Raw genomic sequence first — 27608 nt, 5'->3', positions numbered from 1 at the left:
CATACAGAAAAAATATTACACTATTTGAAATATTATAATAATGATTGTTTTCAAGGTGGCATAACTATAGATCATTACTTTTTCTCTTCTTCATATTTGCTTTTATTCTTCTATCATCATCTTCTTCTTCTTCATCATCATCATCATCATCATCTTCTTCTTCTTCTTCTTCTTCTTCTTCTTCTTCTTCTTCTTCTTCTTCTTCTTCTTCTTCTCCTCCTTCATCATCATCATCTTCTTCTTCTCCTCCTCCTTCATCATCATCATCTTCTTCTTCTTCATCTCCTCCATCATCATCTTCTTCTTCTTTTTCTTCTCGTTTTCCTCCTCCTTCATCATCATCATCTTCTTCTTCTCCTTCTCCTTCATTATAATCTTCTTCTTCTTCTTCCTCATCTCCTCCTCCTCCACATCACCCTTTTCACTCAATCCTTTATTCCTTCTTTCCCTTTCAGTACCTTTTTCTATCAAGGTATAAACAGAAATTACCCCTAAGCAACTACTTTCCAAAAATTTCCCACATCGTCATGTTAGAAACTTAAACCCAAAGTAAGCACCTACTTTCCAAAAAATGTTTGCTCTGCTAGGAAGAATTAGAATACCATTGCTTCTTATGGAAGTTTTCACACAAATACAGTCTGCCAATCTGTGAACACCGCTATAACAAACAATGCTATTCAAATTTCGGCCAAGCAGATATGAAATTCATCAGAAATTGAGTGTTAGTATAATTATTATAAAGTGTTTACTATAAATGGCCCGGTTTCACAAAAGCCGGTTAAATTTTAATCCTGCGAGAACCAATCTATAACACTTTACTGTAACACTATGGCCCGGTTGCACAAAAGCCGGTTAAATTTTAATCTGATCAATTTCACGAGAACCTATCAGAGAAGGCTTATTATGAAGGCTTCTCTGATTGGTTCTCATGAAATTAATCACGACTAAAATTTAACCAGCTTTTATGCAACCATCACTATTATAGTTAGTGTTTACTGATTAGTAAATTATAACATACATTCTATAGTGAGATTAAATTAATCTAAATTTGAAGCATCTAAATTTAAAAATCTACTTTGTGGAGATAATTAAGGACTGAAAATTGTGAAGTGCTACAAGACTCAACCTATTTGGGACTATGTGTAACCTTATCTAAATTTGGGAGAGGAATAGCACAAGGTTACCTTAATTTTTCTCTCCCTATCATTTTGATGATGTACTTATTGTATCAATCAATATATATTCACTCTAACCAGTTAGCATTCATTCAATAAATAATATACTTCAATGCTTCAAATCAAAGTGAGTTTCACTGTGATAATACAACGAGAACGAAATGTCGGTTTTATCACAGAGAAACGACAGCATAAGTAGATATCCCATGGTATAGGGCGTTTATGTCGCAACTTTTACTGTTATCCCAAGCCGATAATTCACGTAGTTCTTTCCTATGCAGCTGTGTGACGCTTGTAGTCTCTCAAATTGTGCCGTTCATACACTATCACCCCAACAAAACAGTAAAAATTGACAATAATCGACAGTAATCTGCTTGAGATAACAGTAAAAGTTGCGACATAAATTCCCTATACCATGGGATATCTACTTACGCTATTGTTTCTCTATGGTAATACTACAGGAATGCAGCCTTGAAAACAACCAAATAAACTTAATGATAGAAAATACTCTAAAATATTCACCCGTACAATAATTTTTTTAACAACCTTTTCACACTATTTAATTATCGTTAGTTTATTTGTACTTTTTGTCAATAGATTATTGTAAAAATATTCAATACTACAATATCTTGCACTTGCTGAGAACACAATTAAAACAAAATAAATAAAATTATATTAATAAAACATATATAACAAAAGGTTACTTGGGAATTTTTATCTCATTCTAACAAGTGAAGTAGCCCTATGAGGAAAAAGGAAAAACTTAATATGTTATTACTATAGGGAGGGCTAATTGATATAATTGATACCCGGACAGGTATTGACACCAGTGAGAGTTCTAGCATAAAGGAAAGATAGCATAATAAGATATTGTGTTGATACTGTATCATGTGTGGTGATACTGTATCAAGATGAGATGATTATGTACCATATTGTGTTGATACTGTATCATTTACGGTGATATGCCATGGTAAAGGACCGTTATGTTGCGAATGTGAGTGTTAACTGAAGCCGATAGTCCTAGTAGTTGTTATTGGTGAAGCTATGTGAGGCTGGTAGTCTCTCAAACTGTGCCCTTCTTACACTCCCAACAACACATTAATAAAAGACAGTAGTCGACAGTAATCAGCTCAAGTTAACAAAGAATCGGCTTGTAATTTGGAACAGAAACGACCTACCTACACCATGGGATATCTTCTTATAATTTCTACCAGGAAACAGTCATACTGTTTGTCACCACTATTGCAAAATTAGTTTATAGTATCATAAGGATAATGCCCAATATTTTTCCTGAAAACATAATGTTTATTATACAACCTAAACTATATCTTACAGTGAGATTAACTTTGAACTGTATTAATGGTTTGTAAATATTTTGGACTCAAAATAGGACAAAACTTTTGAAGTGATAAACATAACCTATTTTTGGACAATTTCTATCTAAATTTGGTTTAGGAACAGTTTTTGGGCTTTAAGCCAGTTGTTCCTCTCCCCAATCATTCATAGTTGAGAATTATATTGTATCTATCAATATATATATATATATAAATATATTATTAATGCTTCACATATTCAAACAATGTTTACAGTTCAAAGTTGATCCCATTACACATTAAACAATAATTCAATATCATAACTTGAAACCTATACTTAGATAAAAATTGATAGCCTAACGAATTAAACAACAATATAAATAATATATGTATTTTTTCAAAAACAATAATCACTTTATATCTATATTTATAGTTATTAATTTCAAATTAATGCCTATGTGAATCTCGACTAATGAATAAATATAACTATATTTATTTTACACCATTTCGTTCATTTCAAATATACATTGCAATAATAATTATAGTTATATATTAATAATTATTAATTATAATTTAATTAAATCGAGGTAGTTAGAACAAGACAAAAATCTATTTGCATGAATATCAAGATTATTCACCCATTTTACTCTCCCTTGCAATGTATGAATCAATCAATCTCTCACATTAATTATACTAACCTACAAATTGATTTACTTTACACGGCAGTTTTGTTTACTAAACAAACAAACGTTGCTATAACAAAGTGTCCCATTTTGAATTGGCGCCGAAATCAAAGGAAGACGCCATCATTGCACCATTCAAATCAGGCGCCATCTGGTTGTAGTGGGGGGACAGAGACGCCTCGCCATTGGCCGAGCCGTGGGCCAATGGGGAGCCGGATGCACAGTAGGGCGAGCGACATGATTGGTCGGTGGCTGGCGACGACCAATAGGAAGGCGCTGTGGTCCCACGTTGGGCGCCAGTCTCAAACGTTGCCACATTTCCCTCTGGCAACACTGGTTTGTTATTGTTTCCCACATAATGTCCCCCTGCACTGCCACATCTATCCTCCTCATTCACCCTTATATACTCGTAGGAAGTTGATTTCAACCCACTGTAATAGTAATCGGAGTTTTGGTTTTGTTGATGATTATTGTAATAACAACTACTAGAACTACCTGATTCAAAATTATTCGAGGCTTTGTATGGGCTGAAATTGTTGTACTTGAAACTATTTTCCTCTATACTCCTATTACTACTAGTTCCATACCTTGAAGCACTCTCTCCCACTCCATACCTCAGACTTTCATCTGCCATATTGGGCACATCTGCAGCATACCTTGAGTTTTCACTGTAAGTTGGCAGAGTGTTGGCAACACTGTTGTTGTCGACCAACTGTGGAAACTCCTGGTAGTAGTTTTGGGAAGGTTCCAAATTGGTGTCAGGTGTGGGATGAAAGTAGTCGGATGAAGACGATGATGCACCAGTTCTGTTAGCCTGGTAGTCAGTCTGACAGCCCTGGTAGTCACTCTTCTCCTGGAAGTCGGTTTGGCAAGGCTGGTAGTCACTCTGACTGTCACTAGGGTCAACACCATAGTGGGAGAGTAGTTTGGAAATGACAGCTGACACCTCTTTGCTGTCTCCCAGGCTGAACTCATCCAAACCTGTTTTGAATTCAAAGTTACCTTTAGATTATTTTGTTTATGAATCAATTTATTGTATTTGTTAGCAGGGAGTCCCTATGAAGTTCCTATCTAGCCTGAATAATAATATTCAGTAGCCACCAAACATCTGTTGTCAAGTGGTAGAGTGAACATTAATGTCCGAACTTTGCCACATCTTCAGAGAAAAAAGTTTTATCCTAACAACTATGAGAGTAGCAAATGAATACTGGAGTGGATGGTTAATCACAGTACATGATTAGGTGTAAATGTAATGCAATGGTATTTACAAGTCCAGCAATTAACAGCTGACTTAGATCATCATCAGCTGATATGAAACATATTTCATAATGACAAAATTGTGTAAATGCTATTGTTGTATCTCCTTTCAATGAACAGACTTCAGTAACCAATTTATAGTGTTGTCGACTTCTTTTGAGATTGAGACACAAGTTCCTGCTTCAAACATTCAAATTTTCAGACAGCCCTTGTTATCTATATTACAATAAAGGAAAGAACTGGCTTATACACATATGGGTTAGGAAATTTACAAATGATGCATCACCATGTCTCAACTACTCAACTGATTAACTTGAAATTTTGCAAATTGATTCCTAATTTACCGAGGATGGTTATAGGCCTATTTTAAATTCTACAAAACTTCAGTAGGTCAAGTTTTTAGTTTGTCAGGTTTTTAATTAGTCCCTTGCGGAGCATGGGTTACCTGCTAGTAATATAATAAAGGAAAGAACTGGCTTATACAAATATGGGTTAGGAAATTTACGAATGATGCATCACCATGTCTCAACTACTCAACTGATTAACTTGAAATTTTGCAAATTGTTCCTAATTTACTGAGGATGGTTATAGGCCTATTTTAAATTCTACAAAACTTCAGTAGGTCAAGTTTTTAGTTTGTCAGGTTTTTAATTAGTCCCTTGCGGAGCATGGGTTACCTGCTAGTAATATAATAAATGAAATAATTGGCTTATACAGGTAGGGGATAGGAAATTCACAAATGACACATCATCACGTCTCAACTACTCAACTCATTGACTTGAAATTTGCAAATTGATTTCTAATTTATCAAGGACGGTTATAGGCCTATTTTAAATTCTTCAACACTTCAGTAGGTCAATTGGCTTATAACGTAGGGGATAGGAAATTCACGAATGACGCATCATCACGTCTCAACTACTCAACTCATTGACTTGAAATTTTGCATATAGATTCTTAATTCACCAAGGATGGTTATAGGCCTATTTTAAATTCTTCAACACTTCAGTAGATCAATTGGCTTATAACGTAGGGGATAGGAAATTCATGAATGACGCTTCATCACGTCTCAACTACTCAACTGATCGACTTGAAATTTTGCATATAGATTCCTAATTTACCAAAAATGGTTATAAGCCTATTTTCCCTTGTTTTTGGTAAGTCCCTTGCAGAGCACAGGTTGCCTGCTAGTTTATAATACATGTAATTCTAATTTATATGTATGTTCTATTACATTGTTCTAATACATGGAATATTTGAAGATGTTTTTACTCACTGTGACAGTTTTCACTAGGGGTTGGAGTTGTACTGCTTCTGGCCATCTTCAATGTTAATCTACCATCACTGCTGTTACTGTTGCATTCTGGGCTGTAAGGAGATACCTGAAAAGAAACACAGAATAGAATGATAAACTTTAAAAATCAATTGACATGCTTGAACAGCATATATTTAACACAGATATCTTCCTGAAGACTTCACTCCCTAGAGACAAAAAAATCTGGTGTGGCGCACTCACACAACTTTCCTTGCCGTTATGAAAATTAATCACCTGACGCTAGTGTTCACGCGCATCTCATGTCTACTATTCAAATATGAGCCAGCTGGTGACAGGACAATAACGCTGGAGACACACGAGGTCTGCTATCTCTTCATAGTGAATGATTTACTGAACTACTTAGTGTTAGAATTATGTAATAACATGACTTGTCTTATACTCCATGACTGGAGTCTTTAGGACGTAATCTTAAAAAAAAAAAAAAAAAAAAAAAAAAAAAAAAAAAAAAAAATTAATAGAATCAACAGTTGCCAACAGTTTGCAATTGAATAATCACATTTTCTCGAATTTCGAGCTTATTTTCAATTTTAGGTGAAAATGTTACTGAGCATTACTTGTAGAGATTTTAATGCTTAACCTTTTCAAATTGAATTTTTTTGTTTAAATTGTATCTGATGTATCTGATCATTGGGAATCTAAAATCAAACTTAGCATAGATGGGGCGGAGCTCCTGAAATTTTTACAGATTTGGAACTTGTGGCATCAATTGACATGCTTGACATTCCACACAGATATCTTCCTAAAGAAGTAAAGTAGTTCACCTTACTCTCTAGAGACAAGTTCACTTTACTCCCTAGAGACAACTAATGGGGAGGGTCTTAGTTCTTCTACATTTCAGTTTATCAGGATGATAAACTTTGTAATCCCTAGATACAAAAAACACCATTCCCTAAAACACTACTACAACAAAAGGAACATGAAATAGATAGATAAACTTTGAAAATCAATTGACATGCTTGACATTCCACACAGATATCTTCCTAAAGAAGTAAGTAGTTCACTTTACTCCCTACAGATGAAGAACACTTCACCTCCTAGAGACAAAAAAACACTCTACTCCCTAGAGACAAAAAAAGAAACATAAGATAGATTGATAGAATTATAAATACATTGATCCACTAACCCTGGGCAGCTTGACCTTTTTGCGTGGGACGCCGCCATCTTGTTGTCCGCCGCCATCTTGGCTGTGAGTGTGGTCTATGGCCCAGTAGCTACCCTTACCCGGGTCGTCCTTGGGTCGGGCCACTTTTGTGAAGCACTTGTTCAGTGACAGGTTGTGCCGGATCGAGTTCTGCAATAACAACAAATCTGTATAATATAATAAAGAAAATAACTGGCTTATACACGTAGGAGATAGGAGATTCACGAATGACGCATCATCACGTCTCAACTACTCAACTCATTAACTTGAAATCTTACAAAAAGATTCTTAATTTACCGAGGATTGTTAAAGGTCTATTTCAATCTCTTCAAGATTCCACTCGGGTCAAGTTTTAATTACATTTTTAATCGCGTAATCACATCTGAACAATTTGATAGGGAAGTGAGTTGTTTGGCAGGATTTGATATGGAAGTGAGTTTTTTGTATCAAGTTTGGTGGGCATTTGATACGGAATAAGTTTTTTGTAAGCTATCATGTTTGGTGGGGGATTTGATACGGAAGTGAGTTGTTTGTATCATGTTTGGTGGGGGATTTGATACGGAAGTGAGTTGTTTGTATCATGTTTGATAGGAGACTTAATACAGAAGTGAGTTGTTTGTATCAAATCTATACTATAATAAAGGAAAGAATCGACTTATTTCAAACGAGAATGAACAGTGAATATTACATCAATGAACCTGTATCAGCTACCGTCTATAGAAGGCATTGACAAGACAGATGATCGGAAACATTGTTCTCGTATCTTTCTCCACTGCCATTATAACGTGGAGGCTCACTATAGTCTGTAATATAATAAAGACAAGAATTGGTTTATACACGTATGGAATAGGAAATTCACGTCATTCGTGTATCGATACGGAAGACGAGTTTGTATCAAAATTAATATGAAATTGAGTTGTGTGTATCAAGTTTGGTGGGGGATTTGATACGGCAGTTACTTGTTTGTATCAAATTTGGTGGGGGTTATGATACTGAAGTTAGTTCTTTGTATCAAGTTTAGTGGAGGATTTGATACGGAGGTGAGTTGTTTGTATCAAGTTTAGTGGGGGATCTGATACGCAAGTGAGTTGTTTATATCAAATCTATACTATAATAAAGGCAAGAATCGACTTAGATAGGAAATTCACGAATGACTCATCATCACGTCTCAACTACTCAACTCATTAACTTGAAACTTTGCATTTTCATTCTTCAATTTCCAATGTAAAATTGTGGTATTACTAACCTTCCAGCCAGTGCTGGCGTCTCTGTAGTAAGGGAACGTTTGTATGATGAATTGGTAAATTTCGGATAGCGTCATTTTTCCCTGCACTGAGTTACTAATGGCCAGACGTATCAAACTTGCATAACTGTAAACAAAACAAACAATATTTAGATTTCACTTGAAACTGATGATGAAAAAACACAATCATATTGAAACACACCTTCAACTTGACTGAAACGAACTAATGACTATAACGTGATTAAATATTACATTACATTTATTACATTCCTTAACCACAACATCAAATTAATGATTGGGAGAGAATCAACAGGATAAACCCAAAACTGTTCCTCTCCCTAATTTTGATAAAAATAGTCCAAATGAGGTTATCAAAACACTTTTATAAAGATCACAAAAATTTACAGTCCAAATATACATTATACTAAAAATTTTGTATCTCGGTTGATCGTTGATCAGATGGGACATATATTGCCTCAACTTCGCCCACATCACTAGTAATGTTATAAAGTGCTAAAAAAGACATTTATCTATCTATCGTACACCTATAGTGTGATTAATGTTAAAAAATCGCACCTGATTAACATTGATTAGCTACCCTTGTCTGTAATATTATTATCTTGTTTGAGATAGGATTTATCATAATTAAGGCTGTGCAAAGGCTAAAAATAAACTTTCTACTCGTGATATATTTCAAAGTTTTTCGATTTGTATATCATCAAGCTATCAAAATAAAAAAGTTTTCTCAGGACAAAAATTTTTTCCGATCATTACTTTTTGTGATATGAGCGCCTGAAGTTTGAATTTTTGGGACAAAACATTTCAAATTCGGTAAGATATAAATCCATGAGATTCAGAGGATGGATTCTTCATGGTATTGTTGATCTAGTAAAACAAAAACTTTCTGAAAATATCAATTTTTGAAAAAGTTATTCAATTTACCAAAAATAACTCAACTAAAAGTTATTTTTAGTAAATTGAATAACTATCTTAAAAATTGATATTTTCAGAGATTTTTTTGTTTAATAGATCAACAATACCATAAAGAATCCATCCTCTAATTCTCATACATTTATCTCTTACCGAAATTGAAATGTTCTGTCCCAAAAATTCAAACTTCAGGCGCTCATATCTCAAAAGTAATGATCAGTAAAAAAATGTTTTCCTGAGAAAACGTTTTCATTTTGATAGCTTGATGATATACAAATCGAAAAACTTTAAAAAATATCACGAGTAGAAAGTTTATTTTTAGCCTTTGCACAGCCTTAACAAGCTATCTACTATAGGCTAGATATAGATGCGGTATAGGAAGAGAGTTGACAACTATGCCTACAACCTAACCTTACCTATAATTTCCACTGATATTTTAATGTGAATCTCATTATGGTCACATCGTGTCGTTTACCATCTCACTACAGTTCTGACTGAAAACAGTACAACCATCCCAATTGTGACTAAACACAGTACAATCGCGTCAGTTAGGCCCGCCGCAAAGTAGACCCACGCTAATCCATGAAAAGCAACCCACGCCGTGGGATGTTTTGTAAACCATTGCTACGCTTCTCCAGACATCTGTGTAATACATGCAATGAATAATCCACTTGTCAGCTGATTGATTATGAATAATTCTATAGCAATGGTTTACACTAGTAGTTCTGTGAACAGTAGACCTCACGCAGTATTCTCATCCACAAGTACCTGATTGAAACTATAGACCTTATGGAAATACAGCAATGGACTGGCTTCTCCACACATCTGTGTAATCACTTGTCAGCTGATCTATGATGAATAGTTCTATAGTCTGATTTTTACTCTAATATTGGCGTATGAAGGAGGCTCCTTCTTCCTTTTATATTATCCTTGAAATGCAAAATTTCCAAAAACCTTGTATATACGTCGACTCGCAATTGAAAAAGGAACATACCTGTCAAATTTCATGAAAATCTATTACCGCGTTTCGCCGTGAATGCGCAACATATAAACATTTAAACATTAAGAGAAATGCCAAACCGTCGACTTGAATCTTAGACCTCACTTCGCTCGGTCAATAACATCCCACGGCGTGGGTTGCTTTTCGTGGATTAGCGTGGGTCTACTTTGCGGCAGGCCGCCTTAGACATTGGCTTACTATTATAAAAATTGTGACTAAAACCAGAAACCAGTTCAATTGTAACAGTTAAGGCTAAAAACAGTACAACCATCCCAGTTATGACTAAAAACAGTACACTGACCTGTAGGGCGGCTTTCCATCGCGCGACTGTCGCTGCGAGGCCGATGAGGAGGAAGAGGGTGGAGAGGGTGTGGAGGAGGAGAGCTGGTGATGGTGGAGGTGGGAGGGAGAGTTGAGAGTGGGAGGAGGAGCAAGAGGATGCCGGGATGGTGGAGAGGGTGTGCAGGAAGGGTGGGGAGAGTTGAGCCAATCACAGGTCGCAGTGCGAACGCCGGCTAGATCGGCCATCACCTGATGCTGCTAGCATGCCACACCCTGTATACAACACAAAATAAAATTCGAAATCAATTTTTAGTTTGTACACTGTTTTGAATTGTTGGTTTGGTAGAATAATTAAAAAATATCGGGGCACCGAGCTTCGCTCGTTATTTTTATTTTATTGATAAACAGAACACAATTCTCTAAAATGATCGTGTTTATATTTCACAGCTGGCTATATGTCATCTTATGAATTTCAGGGATGCGATGTTTTTCTTTTTCACATACTCACTCACTCACTTTTTTACTATCCACAGCTGTTTCAGCCAAGGATGAATTATCCTTTTAATGTCGTTCAGCGAGTTTTCCCAAGGAGACCTATTGCAATAGATTTTTTATATCATAAACCTACTATGTTCCAAATTTCGTGAAAATCGTTAGAGCCGTTTTCGAGATCCGTTGAACATAAAATTAATATCCAGATATAAAAATACAAAAATTGCTCGCTTAATATGATAGGATACTTAATGCTGGCTACTAACGGGTAGAACATGCATGATAAACCTGTGGCTTAACTCACACTTAGGCGACTGAGGTGGAGAAGGGACTGGACTCTAGTGGAGAGCATGTGTTTCCAAGTGGTGACGTCGCGGAGACTAGAATCGACTGGTCTGAGTGTCACAATTTGGCAACACATGCTCTCCACTAGAATCCAGTCTCTTCTCCACCTGAGTCGCGTGAGTGTCAGTTGAGCCGTATGTTTATTTGTTTAATTGAAACCACGTTTATACCAGAGTTTATAACTAATTTTTTAACAAATTTCGGCAACTTCTTAAAAAAATCACAGCAACATTTTGTCGTCAACTTGTAGAAATCCTAGTTTTCAACAAAATTTTTGTGACCCTTTCAGTGTGAGAGACACTATGAAGTTGTCAAGAAAATGTTTCCCCTCCATAATTATTATTATTAATTTTTTTTTTTTTTTGGACTGAAAAGTGGACTCAAATCAATTCAAGTGGATAGCATAACCTATAATTTTTATTCATTCATAACTCTATAGTGAGGCCCATGTTATAATGGCAGATTAACTTGGTTTGATTAACTTTGGTGTTGCTATCCTTGTCTATTATTTCACAAAACAGATAATACTATCCTTTTCTAGCTATTATTCGACAAAACACATGACAATATCGTTTTCTAGCTCCACAAAGATGCCAAATCCGTTTTTAACACTGTTGAAATATAATTAATTAGGCTAAGGCAGACGAACGGCAACGCTGTTCTCCTATCTTTCTCCACTGTCATTATAACGTGGACCTCACTATACCTTCATTGTACTGTATTATCATTCATCCCATCATCATTACCCAGGCTTAAATACTTCTAGAAAGTCGCCTTTGTAGAATAATAAATAAATAAATTATTGTGCTCTCTCAAAATTGACAACTTTAGTTGCTCTACATTTCAGAACAGCAGCTTGCTTTCCAAAAAAATATTGTCAACTTTTTTTGTAGAAAACTATTAGTGGACACTATTTTTTTGACAACGTTGGTATTATTGCAGCTTAAGACCAACAGTATACAGCTGCATATAGTGAGGTCCACGTTATGACAGTATTTGATCAACTTTGGTTTTGATATCCTTGTCTATCATTCGACAAAGCCTGTGGTACTATCAATTTCTAGGTCCAAAACAATGCCAATTATGTTTTCAACAGTGTAGAAATATAATTAATCAATTCAGAGAATCGGCATCGGCTATCTTTATCCACTGCCATCATAATGTGGACCTCACTATAGAAATCCTAACCTTTTCAAAGCCTTCTAATAAAAGACAGTAAGGATAGTTGGAAAAATGCCATACAATATTCACTGTAAGCCACTATTCATAAACCTTTAAAATTTGAATTTTCCCTCAATATATGTAGGCTACTTTATGTGTTATGTTATGTACAGAGTATCTTGAAAATGGGAATTTCCACAGCAACAATACACGAAACAGGCATAAACTTTAGGTTGAACAATATTCTCTAACAAAATCTCCGAAAAATTGACATTTCATGTAAATTAAACTTTATAATGCCACTCCAGATAATTTGGTATAAGTCTATACTATAGTGAGGTCCACATTATAATGACAGTATTCGATCAACTTTGGTTTTGCTATCCTTGTCTATCATTCGACAAAGCTGGTGGTACTATCCTTTTCTAGGTCCACAACGATGCCAATTATGTTTTTGACAGTGTAGAAATATAATTAATTGATGCAGAGAATTGGCATCGCTATTCTCCTATCTTTATCTACTGCCATTATAACGTGGACGTCACTATAGGCCAATTTGTGCGAAAATTTTGTTGACAACTTTGGTAATAACGCAGCTTTAGAATAAGTTGTAAACATGATTGAAAACTAGGTTATAAAACATCATTTTGATTAGAAAATTAATAAAACTAGAATGATTCTACTATTAATGTATTTAACACAATTCATAAAACTATTTTAATTAATTACTGGTGTAAAAAGATCAATTTTTTGTTTAAGTTAGCTTATTCAGATTTATTCAAGGTTTATTGTGTGATACTCTGGTTTAACAGTTTATTCAAATTTTCAACGAATCAAACATAAATCTATCTGGAATTACAGTACTAAACAAGTTCAATTAATTGAAATTGAAAATTGATTATTTGAGTTTTAAAATCATTATTCCATACGAGGTCAATAATGCAATTATATTTTGATATGATATATTGATTCAGGATTTTTCTTTTGGCACGATTCTAGTTCATTACCCACAAATTATTCAGAGAATATTTGATTCTTTCACAAAATTTTACTCATAATACACAAATAACTCACATTGATACAAATAATGAGTGCAAATTTAGTATTGATGCTTGTAATAATTTGGTTACGATTTAGGTTAATGATCATAGAACCTTGTAATGCTAACACACTATTCTCACTGAATTAGAAACAATCAAATGCTGACATTACCTGATTGTGAATTTAGTTCTAACTATTTTCTCGTCATCATAAATCCACATAACTTCCAAAAACTGGTGATACCCTACTTTCAACTAGAGAAAAAAAACCATCACCATCATAGCACTCAAACATTTTTCTGGATCAGAAGTTCTAATTGCAAATTTAGGCCATGGGCACTTTCACAAACCTGCACGAACGAAATCTCCCTGTCACAAGGGAAAATTCCCTCTGGATTTCTCTCCAGGAGTTGTGGTAGTAGGGTCAAACTGTGACGACAACAACAATATGGATGTCCACTTTGTCTTAGCTTGTTGCTGCACGCACATGATACTCTATATAGTGTGGTCCACGTTATAATGGCAGGGGTTTAAGATAGAAGAATAGCAAAGCCGATTCTCTGCATTGGTTAATTATATTTCTACACTGTCAAAAACATAATTGCCATCGTTGTGGACCTAGAAAAGGATAGTACCACAGGCTTTGTCAAATGATAGACAATGATAGCAAAACCAAAGTTGATCAAATACTGTCATTATAACGTGGACCTCACTATATATAGTGAAGTCCACGTTGTAATGACAGTATTTGCTCAACTTTGAGCAATGACAGTTTTTGTAATGACAGTATTTGCTCAACTTTGGAATTGCTATCCTTGTCTATCATTCGACAAAGCCTGTGATAGGTACTTTCCTTTTCTAGGTCCACAACGATACTAATTATGTTTTTGACAGTGTAGAAATATAATTAATTAATGCAGAGAATCGGCATCGCTGTTCTCCAATCTTTATCCACTGTCATTATAACGTCGACCGCACTATAGTAAGATCCACGTAAAGGCAGATTTGATTAACATTGGTGCTGCTATCCTTGTTTATCATTCGACAAAGCTGATAGCGATATCCTTTTCAAGCTCCACAACGTTGCCAAATCCGTTTTTAACTATGTAGAAATATAGTTAATCAACAGACAATCGGCAACGCTGCTCTCCTATCTTATTCACTGCCATTATAACATGGACCTTACTAGGCTACATTGAAATATGAGCAACCATATTTAACTTAGCTAATATTTCGACAGGTTAAAAAGTACAATGTCTGAATTATTTTACTCTTATCCTAAACAGATTATCTACAGCTAACCAGTTAGAAGCAGAGTTTTTCAATTCATTGTCTGCCAATTCAGCTTTATGCAAACTTTATTACAAAGTATTAAAAAAGTTAGGACTCGAGCAAAAAGTGAGACCTTACCCAAGAGCTTGAAATGCAATCCTATATTGACACTAAAAGCTAAATAGATCTCAATGTAGATCCTTGTGGATATTTAATATAAATATTCAATTTTTCAGAGTTATTTCATCTATAAGATGCTATATATTTGATGGTTAGATTTATATCGGTACTTTAATCTTCCAATCCATTTTTGAAATAGAACTCAATTATAACTAACCTAACCAAAACTATCTCCAATCTCTCTCAAAACTCAACTTTTATCCTATTTTTTATTAGTAATTGATCATAATATTCCAAAACTGGCATTATTTGAACTGAATAATGTCATAGACATTAGGATTTTATCCTAAATAGGATACCCCAGCAGATGCTGAATTGCAAAGAATATAATTTTTATTGTAATTGCAATTATATTATGTATATTAAGTTTTAGAAGCAATAAAGGGTTATTTATTTAATGTCATAGAGAAACAATAGCATAAGTTTCTCTATGACAGTGTTTCTCTATTCTTACGCTATTCTTTCTCTATGATAATGTACAACATTATCAATCCATCCTCAAGATAGATTCTATTCATACCTAACCTAACTGAAACTATCTCCAATCTCTCCCAAAACTAACTTCCATTCAATTTTGAATAGTAATTGATAATAGTATTCTGAAACTGGCTTTATTTGAACTAAATACTGTTGTGCATTGGTCAAATTTTGAAAGATACCTTTATTTTCAATCGATAATAATATTCCAAAACTGGCATTGTTTGAACTGAATACTGTTGTACAGGTTTGTCAAATTTTGAAAGATAGCTAGATAGATAGACTCAAAGTTAATAGACAGAAGGTTGGTCACTCATCTATAGTATTTTAGTTGAAATGCAATTGGAGTGGGGGAACTGCAGCCGTGACGTAGGCTGTAGTACAGAGTAGGCAAAATATCGCATTCTTGAAAATCATATGGTACGGTGACATATAGTCAAATTATATAACACAAACATTTTCTGACATGCAAGCTTTCTGTTTCTGCTTTACAATAATTATCAAAACATTTGAATAATACAAGCATTTTGCAATATAAAAGCAAAAAACCCACCTCCTAACCTTCCCTTTCAAACCCTTAAGGTTTCTTTATCTTCTAGGTCGTGTTTATATTTTGTAGTTTGGCTATACATCAGCTTGTGAATTTCGGGGATGAGATATTTTGATTCTCGTAGAACATGATTGTGCTCGATACCAGCATGTGTTCAGTGCATTTATATGAATGAAATTCATTGGATTTATCGGGATCGGTTTATTGTTTTATTTCAATGCATTGGTTTATCAAGATTTTTTATGGGTTAATCTGAAATTATAATAGTATAACGTTGTCTACTAACGCTTTTCCAGCTTATATCCTTTTTCGTGTCTCGTGTTTAGATTCTTGAAATCTTTCATTTCATTTTATTCATACAAGTTGAATGAACTTAAATATTAAACAATACATTAGAATCGGTGATTAATTCGCTATGAGTATGGATAATTTTTAAGTTCTAGGTCAATCTTGAGGGGATTAAACGACGATGTATTTGAAGATACAGTGAATAAACTGTATGCTCAGTGTGGCTACTCTATCACTTTTTTACTATAAGTGACGTCACGCTGGCATTCCCCCCACCACTTCGAATCTTACACCTGTCAGTGATCAACCTTCTGTCTACTAACGTTGAGATAGACCTACTTTCAATTATTACAAACAAACATTTCACTAAACAGATATGATGGGATTTCAAATAAAATCAAGTGATTTGAACAAAAAGTTCTTTATAAAACAAACATTTTACACAACAATAATATCAACAACAATCACCAGTGAAATCAAATTACAACAGTAAGACGGTGGGAAGACTGTATCAAACGGAATAATACATCAATAGTTTTGTATGATACTTTACAGTAATGTATCAAATAAAATTACACAGAAACTGGGAATAGTTCATCAAATTTAATGTTACAGTATCAGTTAAGAGGTTGTTGATACAGCTCAATGCACAGGTTGATACAGTATCAATATACAGGTTGATACAGTATCAGTATATATGATACAGTATCAGTATATATGATACAGTATCAGTATATATGATACAGTATCAGTATATATGATACAGTATCAGTATATATGATACAGTATCAGTATATATGATACAGTATCAGTATATATGATACAGAATCATTCCAATTGATATGATACACAACTGTTTTGTATCAATTTCAATTAAAAAATGCTAGACGATGCTTGAGTACAAGAGAAAGGTCAAGGTAGAGAAGAGACTTCAGTTTGGCTGTCCTATCAGCTAGTGCAAAACAGATAACGAGAGAAAGAGACCGCCTCTGCAGTACCGTACTCTATCTTTCTCTCTCACACTGCAACAATTTCAATATTTTTCTCGCCACTCGACCATCCATATTCCAACTTATTGGTGCAAATAATGGAATAATGCATAAAACCGGGGAAGACTGTATCAAGTAGAATGATACACAACTCGTTCCGTATCATGTTAAGCAGCGCTTTCCGTTGCCTGCACGCACTGTTGTGTATCTTGTGTTGATTCAGCATTATTGGTTTCTTGGTCTTTTTTCTTCTTGACAATGTCGACAAGGTGTTTGAAGCGTTGCATGCATTCCTCCTGAGAAAAAAACATACAAATATTGAGAGATTGAACAACAGAATGCTAAACTATTAATTAGAAAACAGTACTATAGAAAAAATATAGCATAAGAAAATATTCAATGGTATTTTTTATTCTAAATTTGAAGCCGAATATTTGTTAACTCGAGTCAAAGACTGTCGACTGCCAATATGGGAGGCCTTTCAATAACACCATAGAGAAAAGATAGAATAAGAAGATATCCCATGGTATAGGTCGTATATGTTCCAAATTTCAAGCCGATTACTGCCGACTTTACTGTCTATTATTAGTGTGTTATTGGGAGTAAAAGTAAATTCGTACGGCTTTTGTTGGTAGGGAGTCCCTTGCGGGAAGGTCCCACCGCCTGAATATATAATTTAAACCATCAGTTATTGGGAGTGTAAGGCTCAACTAACACTTAGGCGACTGAGGTGGAGAAGAGACTGAACTCTAGTGGAGAGCATGTGTTTCCAAATGGTGACACTCAGACCAGTCGACTCTAGTCTCCACGACTGTCACCATTTGAAAACACATGCTCTCCACTAGAGTCCAGTCTCTTCTCCACCTGAGTCGCCTAAGTGTCAATTGAGCCTAAAGGTGCGTACAGATATACGCGCCGCGAACATGAGCAATTCACTTTTAATCAGCTGACTATATCTGTATTTTTACAGAAACGGTAAGATACAGATATAAAAAGCTTGGCATCAGCTGATTAAAAGTGAATTGCTCATGTTCGCGGCGCGTAAATATGTACGCACCTTTACACTCCCAACAACACACTAATAATAGACAGTAATTAGCTTGAATCAACAAGAAATCGGCTAGAAATTTGGAACATAAACGACCTATACCATGGGTTATCTTCTTATGCTATTATTTATCTATAAATGAATTATACAGTATCACAACAAAATTATACAGTATCACCAAACATGATAAAGTATCAACACGACATGATACACAACAACATAATGTGATACAAAACAGGATAGATCTATCTGCTTTGTAGAATGATAGACAAGGATAGCAACAACTATGTTAGTCAAATACTGCCATTATAATGTGGACCTCACTATAGAACAAGAACAATCATAACATGATTCAGTATCTCCACACATGATACAGTATCAATACGACATGATACAGTATCATCTCAATTCTCAACTTGATATACAACACTATGATTTAATTCATTCGCTATCTGCTTTGTGAAATGACAGACAAGGATAGCAACAACTATGTTAGTCAAATACTGCCATTATAATGTGGACCTCACTATAGAACAAGAACAATCATAACATGATTCAGTATCTCCACACATGATACAGTATCAACACGACATGATACAGTAACATCTCACTTCTCAACTTGATAACACTATGATTTTATTCATTCGCTATCTGCTTTGTGGAATGACAGACAAGGATAGCAACTCCAATGTTAATCAGGTGCTGACTTTATAATGTGGACCTCGCTATAGCAATATAGTGTTCGACAATATGATACAGTATCAACACAATAAGATACAGTATTATGTCAACTTGATACACAATACCGTAATTTGATACAAAACAGGATAGATCTATCTGCTTTGTGGAATGATAGACAAGGATAGCAATACCAATGTTAATCGAATAATGCTATTATAACGTGGAATTCACTATAGAACAAGCATAACATGATACTGTATCATATTGTGTTGATACTGTATCATGTTGTGGTTGTTCTTGTTCTATAGTGAGGTCCACGTTATAATAGCATTATTCGATTAACATTGGTGTTGCTATCCTTGTCTATCATTCCACAAAGCAGATATCTCTATCCTGTTTTGTATCAAATTACAGTGTTGTGTATCAAGTTGACATAATACTGTATTATATTGGGTTGAACTGTATTTCTGAACTGTAGTTAATAGTACATACCTTAGTCTTGCCGGGCACACATTTGGCAATCTTATCCCATCGATCCTGTGCGCTGTTCTTTGGATATTTAGCCAGCGCCGTCTCCAATGCCTTCTGCTGCAGTTGTGACCACCCCTTGCCGCCTGCCCCCTCCCCGGCTGCCCCATGCTTGCCTCCCTTTGTCTTCACCTTTCTCGGTTCCTCCTCCACCTCCACCATTTCCTCTCCTTCTTCTCCTTCATTGTTGGAGCTGTCTTCCTCTTCCTCTTCCTCAGAGTCGTCTTTCATCCGACGTTGCTGCCGTTTGGAGGTCAGTGTGCGTACCATGTTGTCTTTGACCTGTCGACCAAAATAGAATCATCTATAATATGATAAAGGAAAGAATTGGCTTATACAGGTAGGGGATAGGAAATTCACGAATGACGCATCATCACGTCTCAACTACTCAACTCATTAACTTCACATTTTTCATAGAGATTCTTAATTAACCGAGGATGGTTATAGACCTATTTTCAATTCTTCAAGTCATCAGTTTCTCAAGTTTTTAATTAGACCCTTGCGAAGCACGGGTTGCCTGCTAGTCATCAATAAATCAATTTAAAATGATAATCAAGTCTAGAAATAGGAATTACAGTAGTAAGAAATTGTCAAAAAACCACTGATTTATTGATAATTAGAAAGACCGGTTTCGGTCTGACAAACTATCAGAGATTGACAATGGTGTAATAACCGAAACCGGTCTTTCTAATTATCAATAAATCAGTGGTTTTTTGACAATTTCTTAGTCTTTTTCATTCAATATGAATAATTACCACAATATCAACTTCTCAACTACACAAAAAGAGAATTACAGTAGCTTTGCCTCAGTAACTTTGAAACGGCATATAGGCAAGGTATGATACCTAGATCCCTAGATGGAGGAAGCTCCCTACACACAGAGATTCCTAATGAATGAGAGAGTTGCAACGTATCACCAACAATGGAAAGAACATGTTGAACGAATGTCAGCTGATAGGCTGTGTTGTGATAAAAGGACCCAATTCCAAAAAGCTCCTTGTGTATCTTATCGGATGCAACACGTGGTTTTTCAGAATATATAAAAGAGAATATATTGCTTATGGAAAGATACATTGAAGCTCCTTGTGTATCTTTTCGGATGCAACACGTTGCTTTTGAGAATATACAAAAGAGCATCTGTTGCTTATGGAAAGATACATTGAAGCTACTTATCTATCTTTTCGGATGCAACAAGTTGCTTTTGAGAAGATACAAAAGAGCATCTGTTGCTTATGGAAAGATACATTGAAGCTACTTATCTATCTTTTCGGATGCAACACGTTGCGTTTGAGAAGATACAGAAGAGCATCTGTTGCTTATGGAAGGATACATTTTCAAAAATGCTGGATGTTTTTGAACGGGTAGTATTGTAGTCTAGTGGCTCTCAGCCGATAAGTGAAGCTATAGGAGCCGGACTGTATTTTTTTTTGTATTCTCGATATTTATTGACAATAAAATTTAGAATAATAAAGGATGGAACTGGCTTATGTATGTACAGGATAGGAAATTCACGAATGCATCATCACGTCTCAACTACTCAACTCATTAACTTGACATTTTGCATATAGATTCTTAATTCACCGAGGATGGTTATAGGCCTATTTATAATTCTTCAAGTTATCAGTTTCTCAAGTTTTTAATTAGACCCTTGCGGAGCACGGGTTACTTGCTAGTCATTAATAAATCAATTTTAAATGATAATCAAGTCTAGAAATAGGAATTAATTTTGTGTTCTCGCTATTTATTAAAAATGCAATCTAGAATACTATATATAAAGGATGGAAATTGGATTATACGTGTACAGGATACGAAATACATCTTTGACGCAAAGTCAGTAGAAAATTATGTTGTTATCTATAATATAATAAAGTAAAGAATTGGCTTATACAGATAGGGGATAGGAAATTCACGAATGACGCATCATCACGTCTCAACTACTCAACTCATTAACTTCAAATTTTGCATACTGATTCTTAATTCCCCGAGGATGGTTGTAGGCCTATTTTAAATTCTTCAAGATTTCAGTAGGTCAAGTTTTTAATTGGACCCTGGCGGAGCACGGGTTACCTGCTAGCGTGCATTAAATGTGATCTGAATAACATTTCCCGGGCTGACAAGTAATTTTGAATAGTAGCGCTCATCGAATTTCCATCTAGCTGTTTACCCTGTTGTCAATATTTGCAGTAGCAGAAGTCTTCGGGGTGAATTACAGCATTTAATTTGGAATTCGTTTAATAATAACTAGTAGTTCTGTGAACAGTAGACCTCACGCAGTATTCTCATCCACAAGTACATGATTGAAACTATAGATCTTATGGAAATATAGCAATAGACTGGCTTCTCCACACATCTATGTAATCACTTTTCAGCTGATTTATGATGAATAATTCTATAGTCTGATTTTTTCGGTAATATTGGCGTATGAAGGAGGCTCCTTTTTCCTTGTATATTATCCTTGAAATGCAAAATTTCTAAAAAACTTGTACATACGTCGACGCGCAATTGAAAAAGGAACATATCTGTCAAATTTCATGAAAATCTATTACCGCGTTTCGCCGTAAATGCGCAACATATAAACATTTAAACATTGAGAGAAATGCCAAACCGTCGACTTGAATCTTGGACCTCATTTCGCTCGGTCAACAAGGATAGCAACACCAATGTTAATTAATTACTGCCATTACAACATGGACCTCACTATAGCAATTTAGTGTTCGACAATATGATACAGTATCATCTCAACTTGATACACAACACCACAATTTGAAACATATCAGGATAGAGCTATCTGCTTTGTGGAATGATAGACAAGGATAGCAACACCAATGTTAATCAATTACTGCCATTACAATGTGGACTTCACTATAGCAATTAGTGTTCGACAATATGATACAGTATCATCTCAACTTGATATACACAACACCACAATTTGATACATAACAGGATAGAGCTATCTGCTTTGTGGAATGATAGACAAGGATAGCAACACCAATGTTAATCGAATACTGCCATTATAACGTGGACCTCACTATAGTTTACCTTATGCGCCATATGAGCCACCTCATTGGCCGATCGACCCAGCGCCTCGCCAATGCGTTCCCAGCGTTCCAGAGTTCCCATTGGATACTTCTTGACCAATCGCGTCAGTTCTAACAGATCGTCATCGGTCCACAGACCTCCCGAGACCGGAGGGGGAGAGGCGGCGGTGGGAGGTGGTGGGGAAGCAGTTTGGCGGCCATTTTGTTTGGCGGGAGCGCCATCTTTTATTTCGGGAACGCTGAACGCCGGTTTGCGACGTCGCGGTTGGCGTGGTTGGGGCGGAACGTCGTCTTCCTCTGAGGATGCGTCTCTTGGAACAAAAATGGACAATTAATTCACAAAAATTATGGATGAATGAATGAATTCATTCAGTTTTCCCATTCATTGATTCATAACATCAATTATTGAGGCTCATTGGAAGCTATCACACAGACGACCTTTTGGCCCGCCGCAAAGTAGACCGACGCTAATCCACGAAAAACAACCCACGCCGTGGGATGTTTTGTAAACCATTGCTAGGCTTCTCCAGACATCTGTGTAATACATGCAATGAATAATCCACTTGTCAGCTCATTGATTATGAATAATTCTATTGCAATGGTTTACAAAACATCCCACGGCGTGGGTTTCTTTTCGTGGATTAGCGTGGGTCTACTTTGCGGCGGGCTTCAAGCCAATTACAAACACATCGACTTTTGTTCGTACGATATTTTGCAGATTAAACGTAGCTTGACAAAATAGTATATTACGCTACAAGCACAGAAAGTTAGTGTTTACGGTATGAGGATAGTTTCCCGGGCGAGGCTTGCCGAGCCCGGGAATATGTTATCCGAACACCGTAAACACCTTTCTGAGAGAGTCGCGTACGATATTTTTCGCCACACTACAGGTATAGCTGACGCCAATAAGTTAGGCGATTTCGTGGGTCTCTTGTGCGTTCCAACAGCTGATGTTGTCAAGTAGAGTTGTCATCTAGATTGGCAATAGATAGATGCATTGCATCAGCTGTGAGTAGGTTACACCATGTGACCCACGAAGCTGCCTAACTTTTTGGCATCAGCTATATAAGAATAATAAATTGAATAAGAATGTTTTATGAGGGGGGGGGAACTTTGATGTCTCATATCTCAAGAACCAGACGTCGTAGGGTACTCAAAGTGGGGTGGAAATTTCTGATCTCACCCTCCTGAACACAATGCACCATATGGCACAGTTGTCCAAACACATTTTCAAAAAGCGGCCGGAAAGGGTACTCTTTCCGGCTAAGGCCGGAAAGAAGCCTGTTCTGACGTCAGACAAGAGCCGTCTGCAAACAATGTCTTTCAGATCTACGTAGGGACTGGAAAACAGCTGCTTTTTGTGAAGTGTGGCGAAAACATCATCTGTTTGACATCATCTGCTTAATCTAATAGAATTTATAACGACGGCAAAAATTCGTCCGATCAAAAATCTATGTGTGTGTAGCCAGCCCTAAGGAATCAGCGAATGCAGTGTTGTCAATTTGAATATATCCAGTCATATGGACTTGCTTGGAAAGGTTGAAATCTCGCACAATTTGGCAACACGGATATTTTATCCCAGTCTCCACTTGATTCTTGAGTATGGTGTAACATGTATCACAAAATAACTAGTTTATCACGCAACATGTATCACGAAATAGCTAGCGTATCACGCAACATGTATCACGAAATATCTAGCGTATCACGCAACATGTATCATGAAATAGCTAGCGTATCACGCAACATGTATCACGAAATAGCTAGCGTATCACGCAACATGTATCATAAAATAACTAGTGTATCACAGAATAGCCAATCGTATCTTATAACTCACTGTTCTTCAGCCTGAAGAAGCTTCTGCCGTTGCCGTTCCTCCAAATACTCTCTCAGCCATTGATAAGTGAGCGGTGGAGCACTGACCAATAAAAACCAAATCAGCCTTGGAATTTGAAACGGCAGAGTGTCCATAGCACTGGAAACAAATTGGAAAATTAGTAAATTGACCAATAAAACCAGATCAGCCTTGGAATTTTCAGTAATTAAGTATATTACCGGCAGTCGCCAGATAGACTTAGTCAAAGGGCCGGTTTCCGAGCTCCGGATTTAGGTAAGTTCTAGACTTTAAACAGCTGGAGTCAGAAAATTGGCTTTCCGAAACGGGACGTAGTCGCAGTAAATGGTTGCAGCAAAATAAATCTTTTTCGCCACACTGCACAGAAAGCAGCTGTTTTCCAGTCCCTACGTAGATCTGAAAGACATTGTTTGCAGACGACTTCAAAAAAGGGTTTCTTTTCCGGTCTAGCCCAGAAAGTTGTCTCTTTCCAGCCGCTCATGGAAGTAGTTAATAAGTCATCCGCTAGATCGGTCGAGTGTCCACTTTCATCATCAGTGCTGTAGTCGCCATGATTTCAGTTCCAGTTTCGAATCAAACTAATTCGCTTCGCAACCAGTTTTATTCAATTATTTATTGTTGATTAGTGCATTCCGAATTTTCAAAAATGCTTGAAGATGACTGTGGTATTCCAAGTGAAATTTTAAAAGAATCTGAAATCCTGACTGCAAATCTTCTACCACTAAAATCAAGAGATAGGTACGATAGCTTAACGAGTATTCTTTATTTATTTTGTCAGCAATACCTGTAGTGTGGCGAAAAATATCGTTCGCACCACGGGCAAAAATGTTTTTCTAGCTCTCAATCTTTTCTAGTCCTCGGCCTACGGCCTCGGACTTGAAAACCGATTTCGAGCTGGAAAAATCTCATTTTCTGCTCTAGGTGCGAAATATACTATTTCGCCACACTGCACAGAAAGCAGCTGTTTTCCAGTCCCTAAGTAGATCTGAAAGACATTGTTTGCAGACGACTCTCGTCTGACGTCAGAACAGGTTTCTTTCCGGCCTAGGCCGGAAAGAGTACCCTTTCCAGCCGCTAACATGGAACTAAGAAAGGCGATCAAAAAACTTTTCATTATTTGTGTTCATTATTCAATAATTAAAACATTTATAATAATATAATTTTATTGTCATTTGAAAGAATAAAAAGTATAAACTCAACCTCCCACATAATTGAACATCATCTTTTAGGTTATTTAGACAAATCAGAATAAAAAATAAAAATACTTGGACAATTTCCTGATATTCAGATTACCTCATTTTTGCTAGAGCTATCACCTTCCACTTCTGCTTTCGGAAGTGCTTAGTAAACAACTATTCTCATATATATTGTTTATTTTTGTGTATGGCGTAAAATAGCGTTCGCACCACGGGCAAAAATGTTTTTCCGGCTCTCAATCTTTTCTAGTTCTCGGCCTACGGCCTCGGACTTGAAAACCGATTTCGAGCCGGAAAAGTCTCATTTTCTGTTCTGGGTGCGAAATATACTATTCCAAAACGGGGCGTAGTCGTAGTAAATAGTTTCAACAAAAAAAATATTTATTTTCTCATTTCTATAATTGGAAACGTTTTTCCTTGACGAAATGGAACATTCCTAAATAATTCAAAACATCTGATTATAGCTCGTCATAGAATGTAATTATTATTATTATAATTTTATGGCCTTCATTGGACCACTGTAGTCAGTATCTTCCACCTTTACTCCGTCCTCTCTCAGCCCAATATTTCTTCATTCGTTCAGAAATTAATTTCCTTTCCTCGTCCGAAATCACTCTTCCCATTCTGTGTCTGACTTTGATCTGCAGTCTGGTCTGTTTGTCCTTCAGGATTCTGATGTTGTCCGACTTGTTCATAGAAAGTAAGTAAACTCACCAATTTATTACCAGAACGCTTTGATTTGTATTATTAATAGAGTTTAATCAAAGTACATACTCAGTACCAATATTTTTCAACCTCATTCACCAAAGTTATTTTACACTACTATCTGATTGAACGCAAAATACGGAAATTTAAATTCACAGAATGTGTGAAACAGTGTCTGTGATTGGAATACTTCCCCGCCCGCTTCAAGCTGGTTTCAATGTTCAATAGGGGATCAGCTGTCGGGGAGACTAGTTGTCGGGTACGATCACGACAACCAGACCCCTCATATCCAGCAGGGGATTTACTGTCGGGGAGACTAGTTGTCGTGAGCGTGTGAGGAGCTTAGTTGTCGCCGACAACTAGGCTCCTTCGTTCTAGTAGGGGATTTACTGTCGGGGAGACTAGTTGACGGCAATGGTATATTTTGCCAGGGGATTTACTGACGCCTGTGATCAAAATAGCGAGGAGACTAGTTGTCGGGAAGACAGGTTGACGGCGATCCATTGTGTGTTATATCCACATGAATCGTCCCACTCTCGACTGTTAATTTGATAATTTTGAACTGATAATTTCCGTCCATTCTTGGAAAGGAGTATTGAAGGAGATTCTTTCATTAAAACGGTTGAAACTGTACTAGAGCTAAGGAAAGATTGATCGATTATTTGCCTTTATTAGGGCGGAGCTATGACTACGGGTCCTCTCGGCCACACAACCCTAAAGATTGATTGATTGAGTACTTTATTTATGTAGATTACAATATATATTGGCTTATACACTTATATACAATAGCTTACAATACAGCAACATTATAGATGAATTTACTTAATATAGACTAAGAAAATAATTGTTGAACTGTATATGATATGAAAAAGCAATTTGTAATATAATAACTATAGATAATAATTATATTGTTATGCATCTACATAAATTGGCGGAGCTTTGGACATATCAATGTCCATTCTTCGGAAACAATATTAAAAATATCCTCCCCACTAACTCCCTACCAAAGGATAAGAGATAAGAGAGATTGATTGATTGAGTACTTTATTTATGTAGAATACAGTATATACTGGCTTATACACTTATATACAATAGCTTACAATACAGCAAAATTATAGATGAATTTACATAATATGAACTAAGAAATAATTATTGAACTGTATATGATATGAAAAAGCAATTTGTAATATAATAACTATAGATAATTATATTGTTATGCATCTACATAAGTTGGCGGAGCTTTGGACATATCAATGTCCATTCTTCGGAAAGAATATTAAAAATATCCTCCCCACTAACTCTCTACTAAAGGATAAGAGATAAGAGATAAGAGAGAGAGAGAGAGAGAGAGAGAGAGAGAGAGAGAGAGAGAGAGAGAGAGAGAGAGAGAGTGAGAGAGAGAACAGTTT

General features: G+C 35.9%; 2 protein-coding genes across 2 annotated transcripts in view; both read right to left on the bottom strand.

Annotated features, from left to right (window-relative positions):
- Window positions 1–2208: 2208 nt before the first annotated feature.
- Window positions 2209–13701, bottom strand: LOC111051896 (forkhead box protein I1). Its single transcript, XM_022338477.2, has 6 exons — window positions 13568–13701; window positions 10377–10630; window positions 8149–8272; window positions 6885–7052; window positions 5702–5807; window positions 2209–4152 (listed from the first exon to the last, which is right to left on the bottom strand). The coding sequence occupies exons 2-6, from the start codon at window positions 10601–10603 to the stop codon at window positions 3242–3244; spliced, it is 1536 nt and encodes a 511-aa protein (XP_022194169.1). The 5' UTR covers window positions 10604–10630; window positions 13568–13701; the 3' UTR covers window positions 2209–3241.
- Window positions 13702–16567: 2866 nt separating this feature from the next.
- The window catches only part of LOC111051895 (dnaJ homolog subfamily C member 1), a 28206-nt gene continuing 17165 nt past the window's right edge, over window positions 16568–27608 (bottom strand). Inside the window, exons 6-9 of the mRNA XM_039440489.1 lie at window positions 24281–24418; window positions 22448–22757; window positions 19373–19690; window positions 16568–17447 (exon numbers count right to left, since the gene is read on the bottom strand). Of these exons, the coding sequence (XP_039296423.1) occupies window positions 17319–17447; window positions 19373–19690; window positions 22448–22757; window positions 24281–24418 (895 nt within the window). The 3' untranslated portion in view covers window positions 16568–17318. The remainder of the gene's footprint in view (window positions 17448–19372; window positions 19691–22447; window positions 22758–24280; window positions 24419–27608) is intronic.

The sequence above is a fragment of the Nilaparvata lugens genome, chromosome 14 (genome assembly GCF_014356525.2).
Source record: "Nilaparvata lugens isolate BPH chromosome 14, ASM1435652v1, whole genome shotgun sequence".
Taxonomy (NCBI): Eukaryota; Metazoa; Arthropoda; class Insecta; order Hemiptera; family Delphacidae; genus Nilaparvata; species Nilaparvata lugens.
This window is presented reverse-complemented; position numbering and strand designations above follow the sequence as displayed.